Genomic DNA, 16,029 nt, shown 5'->3' with positions numbered 1-16,029 from the left:
TAATTTTATCATAAATTTGGAAGCCTGATTTAATTGCGCTAATTATATTTTCCCTTGGGAATTGATGGGTTACTACCTACCATATTCTCACTGTGCATAATGAATCACACTGAGACTTCCTCTTATTTATATCTGCTAAAAGTCTAGGAAATGAGTTGTGATAGGCATTAAAGAAACATGTAAGAAATTACCCTAAACCATTTGCTACATGTTCTTTCTCCTCTCATAGATTTGTTCTCACATACGATGATAATGATTCCATTCTTCTGGAAATAATTTCAGAAACTCCGCTTTAATTCTCTGTCTGTGGGGAATCCACTGAAAAGAGAGCATATTTCAGACATGTGAGACATCTACAGTTCCTCCTTACTCTATTAGCATCCATCCACATCTATTCATTTTTGTATGTGGAAGTCATTATGGCCACCACACTTCCCAGTGCTTGTGATTTCATCAGATGCAATTGTGCACATGTTGGAGGCTTGATTTTACTGGTACTGGAGTTTTCCATTGAATAGAATAAGGGATTAGGTGACATCCTGCCATAGAATAAAATTCATCTGTCATGTTCAAGTACCAGTCACCAGGGTATCTTGTCTTTTGTACAACTTTGGAAAATCATGCTGGCTCCTGGTCTCTGTATGACCTTTCCTAAACGGCATTCATTTCATGCCATAAAGCTTTTAATCAGTATTTGTGATTTATGTGGAAAGAAAAACAATCCACTCCTAAAATGAAGTAACCATTAAAACAGTGTGCTTTCTGTCATCTTAATTCCTCCTGTGGAATTTAAAAAAAAAAAAACAAACCAAAAGCCTTGGTTTCTTGGGGTGAGAGAGGTTCACAAAGGCTTATTCTCCACCCCCATTTTCACATCCTCTCTTATAGTTTTGCTCTGAAATCTTTACCTTTCTCATTGGCTTTTGAAGTCATAGAAGTAGCTAAGTTAGGATCAAGTTCATCTCTGGTTTAGCCTTGATGCTGAACTGCTAGCTGGGGTCTCCTTCTGACCCCACTACGTCCTTCCCCTGCTTTGCAGAAAAGTGAGGTCCCTTTCCCACCACTGAGGTGAAGAGGCTCCTTCCTGGGTGTTTGTGTGCCCTCTCCACACCAGGGGTCACTGATATTGAGGAAAAGTCTGCACTACATTGCTTAGGCAGTTGGATATTCTGTAGACCCTCAGGAATTCAAGCAGGAGCTGAGTTGCCAAAGGGTTTCTTCTGCTGATTGGGGGTACTGGGTAGGATGTTGCAAAGCACTGAGTCCAGCGATCTCCACTGAGAGTTGAGAAAGGGGGATCAGCATCTCATTATTTTCCTGACCTGATAAAAACAGAATTGTGAAAGCTGTTCATGCTCTAATTTGTCTGTGTGGTTACTCCTTTTTATAGTGGCATTTTCTCAAATGTGATATACCTAAAGGTGGACCCTTTCAGATATGACAATCGTTTCCCCTTAATTAATTTTGCTAGTTTGTTCATCTTTGTGGAACAGATCTTCACGAGGAGAAAGAAAGGCACATTTCCTTCAGGAGCGAGTTATGAACACATTAAATTGAAAAGCTGCGATGTTCTGTCACATTAGCTTGGTGCCTACAACGCAGCAGTCATGCTTGATAAACGGTGACATTAAGAATAACATTAGAGATCACACACACAGGGTTGTGATGGCAACCAGGTTACCTATCTGCCCAGTGTTACACACATTGCCCTCCTCATTTATGCCTTTAGGAATGATGGACCTATAGGGAAAAAAGAATTGATATGTTTTTCAGTTTATTCTCACAGTTGAAAAAAAATATGTGGATTATAACTGGACTTTGCATTGAGCTGTAATCCTGTAACTTCAGTGCTATGAAGAAAATACATAATAAGGCTATATTAAATATAGAAGCATATGACATATGGTAAAATTTATTACAGTAATTATTGTTTATTTATGTATTTATATAGACTATATGTGTGGGTGTATAATGTTACATAATGACATAGGAGTAGTTTTCCAGGGTGTCTGTCACTGTCATGCCAAAGTGCTGACACTGCTCTGAGGAGGAGGGTGATTGCCAGTTTAAGACTCTTAAGTGGCAGCGAGGATTATTTTCTTCTGCTTTTGACCTACCTTTCCCCATTTCTGAATGGCTGGTGTTCAGTTCTTTCTTTAAGCCAGTTTTCTGGATAGGGCTTGCTTATTAAAAGTCACAGGCATTATTTTAAATCATGCCACTGTCAATGAATCTCTTTAGTGGATCATACTTGCTATAGAGTCTTGAAGGTTTCTGATTTGAGCTGTAGCACAGACATCTTTGAATGATATCCTCGGATATCACTGCACATTTAACAGTAGCAGGGTTTTTTTCTAGAGCCCTTGGTGTAATTTTCACCTTTTCATTGGAACTGATAGTAGCAGCACTATTCCCACACAGCCTGACGAGGTCACATTTAGGATAACACTGACCACTTCCATTATCCTACTGGTACCTTCTTTTGCTCTCTCTTCTATATATAGTTAAAATCAAATACTTATTTTAAAAGAATATATTTGTTCTGCTTTAAATCTAGCCTTGGACTGTGATGCCCAGAAAAGCTTGAAGCCATTTAGGCAGCCTTTAGACTGGAGCTTGAGCCTGTGCAGTTGGTATGTACAGCCCCTTGGTTTCCCTCTTACCAGCTGTGCCTCTGCTGCAAGGTTATGGAGACGGGAGCTGCATTTGTGCTCCACATTTTTATGCAGCAGCTAAGACACAGATCTCTGGTTCATTACTGTGGCTCCTACAGTGCAAGCAAATTATAATAGTTTAAACACACTTTGGTTTATTTTTAGTCTGAAGGATAACAGTGTGGCTCTCGCAGAGACTGGAAAACCGGGCAGAGAAATTCTGGTGGTTTAACTTTTCTTCTTCAGGACCTTTGTGGAGAGTAAAGCAAAAAGTAGTAGTGGATGAGAAACATGGGCTATAACTTGTGTAAAGACTCCTGTTAGACTCTGTGGAGAGGGTTTTGTACTGGGGCATCCCTGTCACGGGAGACATGGAAGGGAATCTGGGCAGTATAAGCACATGCTTGCTCTGTATCTGATTGGTAAACAGCATTTAGCCACAGCCACTGTGCTAACCAGACAAAGCTGCCACTGGGGAGCAGGACCTGCCCCTGGGGAGGAGCCCAGGGGCAACACAGAGCTGATTCAGGGCAGCCCAGGGAACAGCTCTGGCTTTTTCCCTTTAATTTCTGTTGGGGCTCAGAAGATTTAAGGACAAGGCAGTCCTCAGAATCCCTCATCTTACAATTTCTTTTCTGTCTCCTTTTTCTAATTTTTTTGCAGAGTTAAATGTAAGGGAATCCGACATAAGAGTGTGTGATGAATCATCCTGTAAATATGGAGGAGTGTGCAAGGAAGAGGGCAATGGTGTGAAATGTGCATGTCAGTTCCAGGTAAGGGCCGCTCACCTTTTTGTTTTGCCATTTCTGACAAATCTTTGAGGCATATTGAAGTATTTGTAGAATGACTGCTTTAAACATTTCCCTCAGCAACAGGCTTATGGAGTCTAACTGTAAGCTCCTTTTTCAGTGGCACTGACTGGGATGGCTTGTGGCTGTATTTCACCAGGGTGTGCTCAGGAAGAGAGTGTAGCTTCCTTCATGTTAGTTCCCCACACAGTTTTGGTGAGTCAGCCAGTGGCAGAAACCGAGGTGGGAAAGAATAGAGAGCCATCACCTGCCAGGTACCCATGGCCCCGCAACCAGCATGAGCAGAGGTGGGGAGTGCCAGGTGTCACTCGCTCCTTGCCTCCCCAGCTTGACTCATCCTCCCCCAAGACCTGAGGTGGTAAGGGAGGTGGCTTGGAGCAGGGCGCCCCAGAGTTGTCACACACATCAGATGAAGCTTTATCAGTTAAATGCCATATTATTACGAATTGTTTCTCTAATACCCAGTATTTGGAGGATTCTTCTGTATTCTACTGGTGGCTAAATGTGTCACGTAAGACCCTGAAAGATCTTAAGGCATTTAGAAAATCAGATAATAACAAGATCGCCAGTGATCATAAAATTTATGAATTAGAACAGTGAGTTAGTCCCACTCAAGGAAAAAGAAGTATTGAACTTTGATAAAAATGTCTTCTGAACTTTTAAAAAGTAATAAATAGAAGTTCTATTTGCTTTGTCAGTTTCTTAACCTTTAGTTTACAGTTTTTATAACTATCATGGCAGTCCTTCCTTCCTTCCCTCCTTCCTTCCTGTCCCCAACTTTTTTTTAGGGAAGAAACAACAAAGCAATTCTTTCGCTTTACACTTTATAGCCAGGACAAATGTATCAAATATTATGTATGAGACTTAAAGTAAAATTGGAAGAGCTGGCACTGTTATCAGCCAACCCTGGCATGGACTGTCTTTCAGTGTTTTAAAAATAATTGTGTGTTCTGTTTCCAATAAATAATAAATCAAGGAGAACCAGAATAGCAACAATGTGTATGTGATCTTGTGCTGTTTTGGGGTTCCAGTGTTTCAGAGCTGGCTTTTGATGTGGTGCTTTTCACCTGTGCTGGGGGCATTGTTCCATAAGAACAATGGGATCCAACTGTCCTTTAAAGAAAGAAAAAATTCTTAGGAGAATAGGTTTTCTCATCAGCCTTCACTCTGTCTAACTTATTTACAAAAAATACTAAAATCAAAGCTCAACAGTGATTAAGAAAAAAAAGGAAAAGAAATGCAACCCTAGGCTAAGCAAAGGTTTAATTTATTTTCTGTAGGCAATAAATCTTGTGGCTTCCTAATATCCAGGTCATGAAGATTTAAAAAAAGAACTAGCCAGTGTGATAAGCTGATACTATGTCTTGAAAAGCCCGTTTTAAAAACCAGTATTGTTTTTAAGCTACTTGCAAGTTTTCTTGTACTTCTTGAAAAAATTATCCCATACTCTAAGGAAAGAAGTCTAAGGATGAGGAGAAGGTATTCTGTTTTTCAGACACGGCAGTTTGAAATCTTTGTGTAACTCTCAACCTTAATTATTTGTCTTATAATTATTAGCAGCACCAAAATATCCCAGGCAGCAAACATTCAGCCCAAACTGTTAGGTTCTTCACACGCAAGACTATCTGAGAGCTAGCTGTTTTTTTCCTGACCTTGCAAGGTTTTGAAAAGGAAATAGACTCATTGGTGTACAGTTGTTCAGCTGAAGAGTCACTGAAAGGACGAGGTGGGAATGTCAGCCTGTTCTTCCTGAAGAAGAACTTCCTGCATTTCCTATTCCTCTCAGCTGGAATATCACATCCACTGCATGTGGATAAATTTGCCACAGGTCTGATACAGCAAGGCATTACTTATGCTCTTAAAACTGCAGTTTTTAGAAAAATGCAATTTTCTAATTATGTTGGTTGGGAGTCCAGGTTCTGGTCAGGTGAGGGTGTTCTGATGGAGGGGAAATGCCACCAGATGTGAGGCTGCAGCCCTGGTTGCCCAACAGAGGTGCATCTTGGGGAGCAGAAGGGCACAGCTCTGCACAGCCGTCCCTGAACTAGGGCCAAGGCTGGAACAAACTTCCCTCAGATTGAGGAAAATGCATGGAGGTTTTGGTTGCTTTCCAGGCATTACCACTCCTTCCTCTTTATCTGCCAGCATTCCTGACCTTGCAGCATTTCTGAACTGTTTAGTCTTCTGAAATTTCAAGAAGTCATATTTTTAACTCCTAGGAACCTGTTTGGTAATGACTGGCTGGCAAATTTCAGCGTTGTCATTGAAACAGCTATAATGTCATGGCAGCAAGAACTCTGCAGGCTGCAACCTCTTTGAAAATATTGTAGGCTTTCCCATTTTTGCCAAGTCAGAAAGCAAGATACTGTTATCTCCCCCCACTGTAAATAAAGGGCAATTATCACGTGTTCACCAAACTTCTGGGAAGGTCTTTTGCCGTATTTTGGATGAGTTTTACAAAACCTGAAAGAAAAACTGATCAACACCTAGTGAGTGTGGTGGGGGAGGTGAGGTGAGAGAGACATGGGATTCTTTTTCAATCTCAGTAAGAAAGACTTGACAACAAACAGTTTTATAACATCACCACTTTGATAAGACAGAATAGGAAAAGGAATATAAATAGTGAGGAAACCTTACAACGTTGTGAACTCAGCAATCTCACAGCATTGGATGGAGCCTGGATGGATTTTCCCATGGCCCATTGTACAAAGCACATCCTGTCCATGAAAAGATTCTCTCCCTTTTGATCATTTGAGGTATTAGAGGATTTCCTCACAAGAAAAGAACTCTAATCTAAAGGACATTTGCATGAGAACTCTTGGCCGTACAGTACCAAATTGCTACAGATTTACCAAATTGTAAAAAAGGAATCACTTTGTCTTTCATTTTCTATCCTCAGGACAGAAACCTGTAACTTCAAAACATCATGCAGCTACTTTAAGATTGAACAGAGAATTGTATTGGATAGTGTTGTCTCCTTTGGGAGTCACCTGTTAACTGTTCCCTAGAAATGACTGTTCAGTATGAGATGTGACTGAGCTCTGTGGTTGGATGTCTGAGAGCTATTCACTATGGGAAAGTATTACAAAACTGTTAGAAATAACTTCTAGAGCTGGCAGCATGATTTATTTCTGTCCGTACCTGCTTAGTTCATTCTCAGTTGGTCATCTATGGCAGGATGACAAAGGATTGGAGGATAATACCCTTCAAAATTATGTTTTAAAAATTGAATATTTTGACCTTTGTGTGCGTCAGAGCACAAAGGAACTGTTGTGTGGGAGACTCTCATTTGGAATTTGGAGGAGAAACTCTTGTCCTTTTGGGGCAGTATAACTTAAGAAATGTTACTATTTCTGCATGCACTTTCACTGGTTGAACTATACCAGTTTACTCATAAATGGTAACCATATATGGTTAAGAAACTTGGTGGATACTCTGTGTATTTGATCAGTGCTTTTTTGGTTTTTGGTTTTGGTTGGATTCTTTTTGCCTTGGGGTTTTGAAGATGCAAAGCGTGTCTGACATCACAGTTACCACTGCACGCCCAAACAATGTTTCCTTTTCCACACAGTGGAGCAGAGTTCAGATCTCCAGTTCAGCAGGAAACTATGCAGCAGTCTCAGATGTTAGGCAGATTGGTGGTCCCAGCATTTTAATGCACAGTATACGTACAAGGAGTTTCTAATACATCTTTCTTAGAATGAAAGAAAATGGCAAAATACAGGCAGCTTCTGCAAAAACTATTCGGAATGATAATTTTTCCGTTCTACCTTTCTTTTTATTATATGTATATAATGCTACTGACTTTAAGCTTAAAATTTTTCAGCATAGTAATACAAAAGCGTTATTATAGTTGTTGACCAAGTAAAAGACCCATGATGTTCATGAATGTAATGGGAATGGTGATTGTTTTCCACCTCCTTTGTAAGATTATTTTCCACCTTCTTTGTAAAACTGTTCTGACCAAAAAGGTCACCAAATCTGCCCTTAAGCACTGTTCTTTTTAAATTTTCCTCTGTTCAGTTTCATCCCCCTGTGCCTAGTCATACTTTCTTGTATTATCTTGAAGAAGTTTTCTCTTTCCTCAGTGTTTATCCTTCAAATAATTCTAGATGCTTGACATATTCCCTCTAGCCATTACAAAATCCCACTATAGTTATTTTGTTCTTTTAATCTTTCCTGCTGAATTCCTATGTTCAGTCCATATGGAGCTGGACTATTATTTCAGTGATCCAAGAGGAATACATAGAGTGATACTGTAAAAAAAATATATTTCATATCTTCCTTTAGTGAAAAGGGTTATAAGTTAGTGCTAGTAACACAATTATCTTCCTGTATATTAATATGCAGTTGAGACTAATCATATGATTTTTGTATGACTGAGTTACTTTATAATTTCTTTTTCAGTGTCACACAAACTATATTCCAGTTTGTGGATCAAATGGAGACACTTACCAAAATGAATGCTTCCTCAGGAGAGCTGCTTGCAAGCATCAGAAAGAGATAACAGTGGTATCAAGAGGACCCTGTTATTCTGGTATGTAAAACATCACTTTGTGTCGCTAATGAATGGTGTTTTATGGTTAACTCTTTAGTTTTGCCCTTAATTCCAGCAATTATAATTTTTATGCTTTTCATAGAATGCAATAGTGTGGAAACTCCATGTCCTCTTTAGCAATGGAATATTTTTATGGAGAAGAAATCTGATACATCTTCTGATATGCTAACAGGTTAATAAATAAACATTAAAAGTTGAAATACTTTATCTGGGAAAATAGATTGTGAATGCTTCTGTGGTGTTTATAAAGGAGTCTTGATATTCATCAAAAGGCTTTCAACAAGTTTGGAGCAGACTTCAAATTAGTAATTTCTTTAGGACTTTTATTTTTTTTGGATATACAGAATTAGTGTGACATCCAACAAGTGACACTGATCATCCTGACTGCCACTCTACCTGTATCCAAGGCATCATCTTTGACTCTGGGTCATTGAAAATATGCATAACTTACAAAATTATGCTACCTCACATTTCTAATGGACTGGCCTTTTTTGTCTTTCTACGCACATAAAGCATAGATTTTCCACATATTTAAAATACACAGGACAGATTTTCACTGTCTTGATTATTACAACATGCTCCTGGGCACAGAAACTTTAGCCACCAGAGGTCTTCTGAACCTCTGGACAGATTCAAAGCTGGTGATACCAGACACATGGCTGGCTTTCTCTCAATGAAATTAAATGACTCAGTAGCATCAACAGCTGCATTCTTTGGTACATAAATAACACACACAAAAAATTAAGTTTTAGGACATCCCTCGTCTTTGGATACACACTGCTTACTCGGATTAACCTAAACAAAGTTCTGTCTATACAGCAGCCAGAAGCATGACAATGGGTCAGAAGTGCACCCCTTGCTAGCTTAATGTTGGTTAATTATCAATGACAGTTTAGAGGTATCAGACTGGAACTCACTGGTAGCTGCAGCATATTATCTGGAAATTAGGGTAAATGCATGGGCAGTGTACCTAGGCCAAGTCCTTGCTGCTGCCAGTCCCACAGCTACCTCATTTAAATGCAGATAGGCTGTGTTTCACACCAGCTGCTCTAATGCCTTTGCACAGACCCATACTGAGGTTTGGCTCTTGTTTACTAAGGCCCAAAACAATCTCTGTTGTTGGTCCTAGTACTGAAGGAAACCTGTGTTTTATGCCCAGCACAGAAGCATAATTCCAGCATTCCTCAGGCAGATGACTGAATGTACCTTCTTTCCCAGTCTCTCACCTGTAAATTATCACCAGATGCTTCAGAAGCAGGAAAAAAGTGCAATACAGTTTTAGAGTACTCACACATTCCTATAACAACATCCAAGAAGGTTTGAACTAAGGATGTATAAGTAAATAGTGTTTTTTTAATTTCATGTCCAAATTATTTTAAGATACAGACACACAGCATGAAAGTTTCTTTCTCCCACTAAAAAAAAATTCTAGGGTAATGTTTGGGAACAACAAGAAGTGTTTGTTTTTATATGCATTCTACTCTACTAAGAGAAAGAAATTTCAAAAGTTGAAAAGTTGATTCTTCTCAGCCTTAGCTTGCTGGCACCTAATTACTAACTTACTCAGATAGTATGGGAATTTTTTTTTTACCTTCCTCTCCTTTTCTTTAAGTCCTACATAAAACTCAGGAAACACAGCCAAATTTCTAGCACTCAGTGTAACAGATCAAGAAACGTGCTGAAACACAACTGTCCAGAAAGTCCTGAGAACACATATCTGAAACTGAAGATGTGATTCAGGCTGCATACTGCATTTGCACTGGTGCAATTTTAAGTGCTTCAGCAGAGCTCTGCTAGAATGGTACTTGCTGCTTCCCAAGTGCCTGATGCAGTTCGGGTGGTGTGAGAATATTGGATGATAAAAGCCATCATCTGGAACCTTTCCATACCCTGCGTTGGATTGTAGATCACCAAGACGGCAATATATTTGTGCTTTTGATCTATTACACGTATTATGGAGAAGCAAATACCCAAATTAAAAAAATCTTTTATAGACCCCCATTAATTTTCACTGTGTGCCTTTGAATTTGCTATGAAAATGCTTTGTTCTAGGACATCATTGAGAGCCAGTGGTTTCCTGTCAGAGTTGTTTTTTCAAAGCAAGGTTTCATTCTGGAGGGATGCACCCCAGACGATAGGATGAAATTCCCCCTTAGTGTTGTAGCAACTATTTAATATTTAAAGTACATCAGACTCCTGAATCTCATACTTCCCATTTGCTAAGGATTGATACCTTCTGAAGCTACAGCACTGGAACAGACTATACTGAGTGATTTAGTCACTAAATCATTATTCTATTTCTTGTCAGGTAAGATTTTGATTAAATTTTTACGGACATGGGTGATTTAGCAGCATATTTATATATTTATTTCCTTTGTCTGAGGGCTGTCAGAGTTTCTGAGATTTTAAAATGAGCAATGTTTTGAAAAAGAGTCAATTATAGGTGCTTTAGGAATAAACAAAATGCAAGCTTTGATGTTAAAAATGGTGGTTTAGAGAAATGAAAGAGAATGTATGTCTGAAATGTCAGGATTGCATATACAGGTCCTAATATTGATTTTGACTGCTGCCAGATTTATATTATATGCACATGAAAATGTAACCACACAATGATGTAGTACTTGATTGTACTTATAGATTCTCAGTGTACTGTATATATTTGGAACCCACAGTCCATTGCTTTGTGCTGGGATCTCTTAAGTTTAAAAAAAATAAGGGGGGGGAAAGCTGTTTGCAGAACTAGAAACAAACACTGCATCTCTGTTAGACTGAAGAAATTATTCTCTTAGGAGTGGCTCATGGAAGGGTGTGCTTACTTAAAATTTGTCAGTGGACTCTTTGCCCTCCTGTTTGTTCTTAACAATTTGGAGCTGTTGCCTTCAATGGATTCAATTTTCATACTACTTTGAGTTGAAAACTGCTCTCCTGAATGAGAGAGGCTGCAGGCTTTTTTGGGTTTGGGTAGTTTTTTCTGCCTCTGCACCAAAGCAGACCCACAGTACAGAAATTACTCCTGTTCAGAAAAAAAACAAAAAAAGAGGGGATTCTGACTGTAGCCTAGTGCTTACAGCATTCAGATGCTGTGCCTGATCCAAGTGCTTCTTTGTATTTTATCCAGAAACTCCTTCATGGATAAAAACAGCTTGCAACAGAAGCCTACACATTTGTGTATAAGCATATTTTTATAGAATTATGGAATCATAGAATCTGGCTTGGTTTGAAAGGGACCTTAAAGATCGTCTGGTTTCAAACCCCCTGCCATGGGTAGGTACACCTGTCACTAGACCAGGTTGCTCAGAGCTCCATCCAGCCTGGCCTTTAACACTTCCAAGCATGGGACATCCACAACTGTTTCAAAAATAATTTGTTTCAGTGCCTCACCACCTCACAGTAAAGATTCTTTTCCTACTATCTAATCTAAACATTCTTTTTTTGGTTGGAATGCATTTCCCCTTGTTCCCTCACTACATGCCCTTGTAAAAAGACCTTCTCTACCTTTCTTGTAGGCTCTCTTCAGGTACTGAAAGGCCAGAATTAGGTCAGCACCCCCCAAGTCCTTGGCAGGGCTGATCTCAGTTTTTATAAGTCTACTTGGAAAAGGGTGGCTCAAGTAAAGGTGGAGGTCAGTCACTCCTTCTCTAATTACTGACCAGTGGCTGGAGGAATGCTGTTTGTGTTCAGCATCTTCACTTACTTGAGGCATCTTTCTTGATAGATCTTGGGTACGTGGAGATGACTTTTGGAAATCCTGAATTCATTAAGAGCCTGAAAAGAGCACGGTTGTTTGTCCAAGTAAGCTTGAAAAAAGTGCTACTCTTCTAACCAGCAGCTGCTTGGAAAAATCTAACCAAGGCTCAATAAAAAGCAGGAACACCAGCTTAGTTTAGCATGGTTACCCTGGAGACGAGAATCCTCGCACAGCTCCCAGGGAAAAGTTGAAAATTGATACAGTGTTATAGAGGATGACACTTTTTTTGTTTGTTTCTTGTGATCTGAAAACCCTGAAAAGTGGGAAAGGATCTATCCCGTTTCTATGATGTCCTCCCAAGTGGGCTTCATGATCTATAGAGACAGGTAGTCTGAGCATCAGCTCCATAATTTACATGAATCTCTTGTTACAGCCCATACTGTCTGTGTGATGGTACCTTCCCTGCCACACAGCATGTGGGCTACAACCAGAGCCCCTCATGCTGGGGTTGAGTGGTATTTCTCACCTCAGGGCTAAACACACAGGGGAAAGCAGTCAGTTAGAGCTGGAAATAAAAACATGGAACAAGTTGGGTTTCTTTGAGACATTTTAGCCTTTGTTTTTCACATGAGTTACATGTTGAACTTGCTCATGTTTGTACATCAGTTTGCTCTGCCCCCAAACAGCTTATGGTGCAATTTCACCACTACAAATAAGCCTATATACTTAATTCATATAAGTAAATTACACTCCTTCAAATTTCTTAATGAAACAATACCACATCATAAGGCATATTTCTCAGTGACTCAACAATGACATTTCATACGGGATTGTCTTCTTTGTCAGTAAAGTGGGTCACTATTGATGGAAGAAGAACCCTGCTGGTTTTTGCGTTGATATCTGTAAAGTAATAAGCTCAATCTGTTAGACACAGAAGAGTGGTATAGGAGGACAGAAAGGAAAATTTAGGCAAAAGAAAAACAAATCTCTATTCCTGATACCCCATGTGACAGGAGATTATTTTTAATGTGTGAAATGACCCAGTAACGTGGAATTTCACAGTTTCATCCACTCACTAGAGGGAATTATTCTTAGAAATATATCTCCTTAAAGAAAAGCGGAGGAGGGAACTGAGCAAATGGAGGGTTTGGTCTTTCCTCTGATGTGAACAACAAGCTCATGTGTGGAAGTAAGAACCCCCCACTCCTCTCTCTGTCTGGCCTCCCTCTTTCCTGTTTGTGGAAATAAATTCAGCTGCTTTCTCCATCACCAAAGCAGGCATGCAAAGAGAGGTGTGTGATGAGCAGAGTGTATGCTCTGCTCCTCTCCTCATCTTCCAGAGAAGCTAAGCTAATGGGCGTGGGAACATTCACTGACAGTAGTTGCCATCTAATCCTCTCTCTCCTCCTTTGAGCAAGAAAGGCTGAGGGAGGTTTGTGACTCAGAACATGTGTTTAAGGGCTTGTCTTTACTGCTGTGCTAGCTGAAGACTATGCAGAGTGCTGCCCAGTGGGATGCACATACAAAATCCCAAGCCAGCTCCATAGTGCTCTGAAGTAGAGTTAGTTGGCCTGGGGTGGTGAGGAAGCTCAAGTCCTGCTGACACTTTAACTGCTAATGCAAATGAGATCAAGTCAAAAACTGTCACTCATCAGATGCTAATCCAGTCAGTCAAATGTCAGTGAAATAACTGTGCCGTTAAAGCATTTTATACGAAGTGATTGACTCAGCTGAGAGGAGTTATTTTGTCATTAGGTGACTTAAGTCATCTTTGAGAAGTAGTTTTCTTCTGGAGCTACTTCTGCAGTCAGGTTATTTATGCATTACTCTTTGCAATACCACTTCTGGGGCCACAGGGTAAAATAAAATAAACATTCCCAAAATCGGACTTTGTACTCTTCATCTCTTTTAGGTTTAACAAATTTGAATCTCTAACAGTTGAAAAAAGGCTAAGAAAGCAATGTAATTTCAGTATTGAATGATGCTGTTCCTTGAGTAAAATTGTCTTGACAGGGAAGAGAGAGACTAGGGCACAGTGAGCATGGGCAAACTGTATTAAAGGATGCCAGACTTTATGTGGGATGTTTGTTTTTACAGCTGGCTCATGAAATGTAACATCTGTGTAATGTTTAACAGTGACAAGTTCCTGAACAAACAACTGCTCCTGGAGCAATATTTTCATTTACTTTCTCTTTTTTTTCTCCCCCTCTGTTTCTTTTTCAGATAATGGCTCTGGCTCAGGAGAAGGAGGTGAGTATCAAACTCCACTAAAATTTACTTTTGGTCTCTCCTTTCTTACTATATGTGTGTCAGTTTTACGTACATAGCTGGTGTATGAATTAAGAAAAAATTATGACAACTTAAAATAAGCTTTAATGTTGCAGTTTTATTGGACCATCTCAGAACAGTATTTGAATGGGAATAGGCTATAGTGTGCATTTAACCAATGTCGTTCTTTCAGATTTGACCTATATAACTTTTCATTGTTACCAGCAATACAGCACAGTATTTAGTTCCCTATTTCACCTGTGTTTCTCTCCTGGAAGAGTCCATTCACAATAAATTTCTCACTCTTTTTTTTTCCTTGCATTCATTTCCTTAGTGTCTAAAACATCTAGTTATTACTTTATCCTTCATCAAACTTGTTGCCTAAAATATATAATTACTACATTATGATATCTGCTTATATAAAATATTTTACAGGTTTCTGTTCAAAGCTGTATATTCGAAGAGGGGATGTAGCGCAGCTGGTACTAGTAGAAATGTTCCTATCTTAATCTTCTTCCAAGGATTAAGAAAAATAATAATAAAAATTTTATCTTAATTCTGTCTTTGATACTACCAGAAATAATATGTATAGAATGAAAAATATGAGATATAGATGTATACAGACACAGACAAACTGTTTTAGTCTTTGCTTGTACTAAGAAGATGTTGCATTTCATACTGTTGGGACTGAGTTTTGAAATATTATAAATCTTGTATAATATTGTACATGAAAATGTACCTTTGGTGGAAAACCATCAGTTGCATCACTGAGTAGCTGAACATAACAGTTAACTTTTCAAAAATCATGAACTAGCTCCCTTTTTTTTCCTGTATTGAGGTGAAGGGGAGGCATTTCCCTCCCCTTTAATAAGATGCTATCAGTAAATTCCTGGGCTGTGGCTAGCACATGGCCATTCTCACCTTTGCTTCCTTTTGAGATAATGTCTGAAGGAACAATCTTCTGCTCAAACAATACAGGTGACTTTTTTCTGATGCTCTTCTTCCTGAGATTGCTCTTTCCCCAGCTCTGATTGCTTCTTCTCCATCTTTGTTACCCAGACTGTTTTTCCACTACAGCTGCTCCCTGTAAGCGGAGCATTTCTTGCCTCAGTACTGCTATGCAATTCTTGTAGGAGACAGATGACAGTAATTTAGTCCATGTTTCACTTTTATTTTTAGAACAGTTTTAGAAAAGTTTGAATGCTGTTGAGATTTTTTTTTGCAGTATTTACCAACTGCATCCAAAAATCCCCATTAAAGTCCCTTGTAAATGTTACTGTGTTGGTTTGGAAGGGATTGGCAGCCGACTGACAGATGTCAGGATTCTTTAGGTAATTTTATGAGCAGTTTGGAGAAAAGTAGGCTAGAACATGCTGTGTTTCGTTAGCTGCTCTCTGTAGAGGTGAAAGGTCCATGTTCAAATATACTCATTGCTTGATTTAGGGCAGGAGACTGAACCCAAGTCCACTAGCTCCTTTTAACAGAGGCCCAAATGGGTCTCTTTGTCATTGCTGTTCTTTTTGTTCTCACTTGAAATATTCATTGAGCCTGGGACAAAGAGATGGGGAGGAAGGATTCGTGCTATGGAAAGCCTTTGTTAGCTGGCACTCAGCATGCCAGTGAATTTGAATTATTTATGCAAAAGAGAATGGCATCAGCCTAGGAGATTTGGTGGTCCCTCAATACCTTGCAGAAGTGGTTGGTGCATTGTCTTGGGAGATGGAATATGTGGATTCAGTTCACTTCAGGCAGAAAGAACTGAATCTGGTTCCCTTGACCCCAGGTGAGTACCTGCATTGCCTGGGTATTGAATAGAGAAGGAACCATGTACCCGCCATGTCCTCCAGCAGTTTTGTGCCATCAGCCCTTCATTTATTTGGGTTTCTTCTGAGTGCCTTTGGGCCAACTGAAATGTTCCTGCTTCTATTCACTATTAAAACAAGTGAGTTTAGTTCTTAATTTTAGATTTAAAGAAATAATATAAAAATGAGAAATTGAAAATCCTACTTGGCACTTTTTTTTTCTTAAAATACATCTAGGCTATTTGTGACA

At 39.3% G+C, this 16,029-nt stretch overlaps 1 protein-coding gene across 1 annotated transcript in view; it reads left to right on the top strand.

Annotated features, from left to right (window-relative positions):
- Positions 1–16,029, top strand: part of TMEFF1 (transmembrane protein with EGF like and two follistatin like domains 1) — a 120,727-nt gene that overhangs the window by 68,571 nt on the left and 36,127 nt on the right. The window contains 3 exon segments of the mRNA XM_051812850.1: positions 3,318–3,427; positions 7,871–8,000; positions 13,933–13,959. Coding sequence (XP_051668810.1) covers positions 3,318–3,427; positions 7,871–8,000; positions 13,933–13,959 — 267 coding nt within the window.

This window comes from Manacus candei, unplaced genomic scaffold, assembly GCF_025592945.1.
Source record: "Manacus candei isolate 608988 ecotype Guabito, Panama unplaced genomic scaffold, ASM2559294v1 h1tg000088l, whole genome shotgun sequence".
Taxonomy (NCBI): domain Eukaryota; kingdom Metazoa; phylum Chordata; class Aves; order Passeriformes; family Pipridae; genus Manacus; species Manacus candei.
Note: the sequence above shows the minus strand (reverse complement) of the source record. Positions and strands in the feature narration are given on the sequence as shown.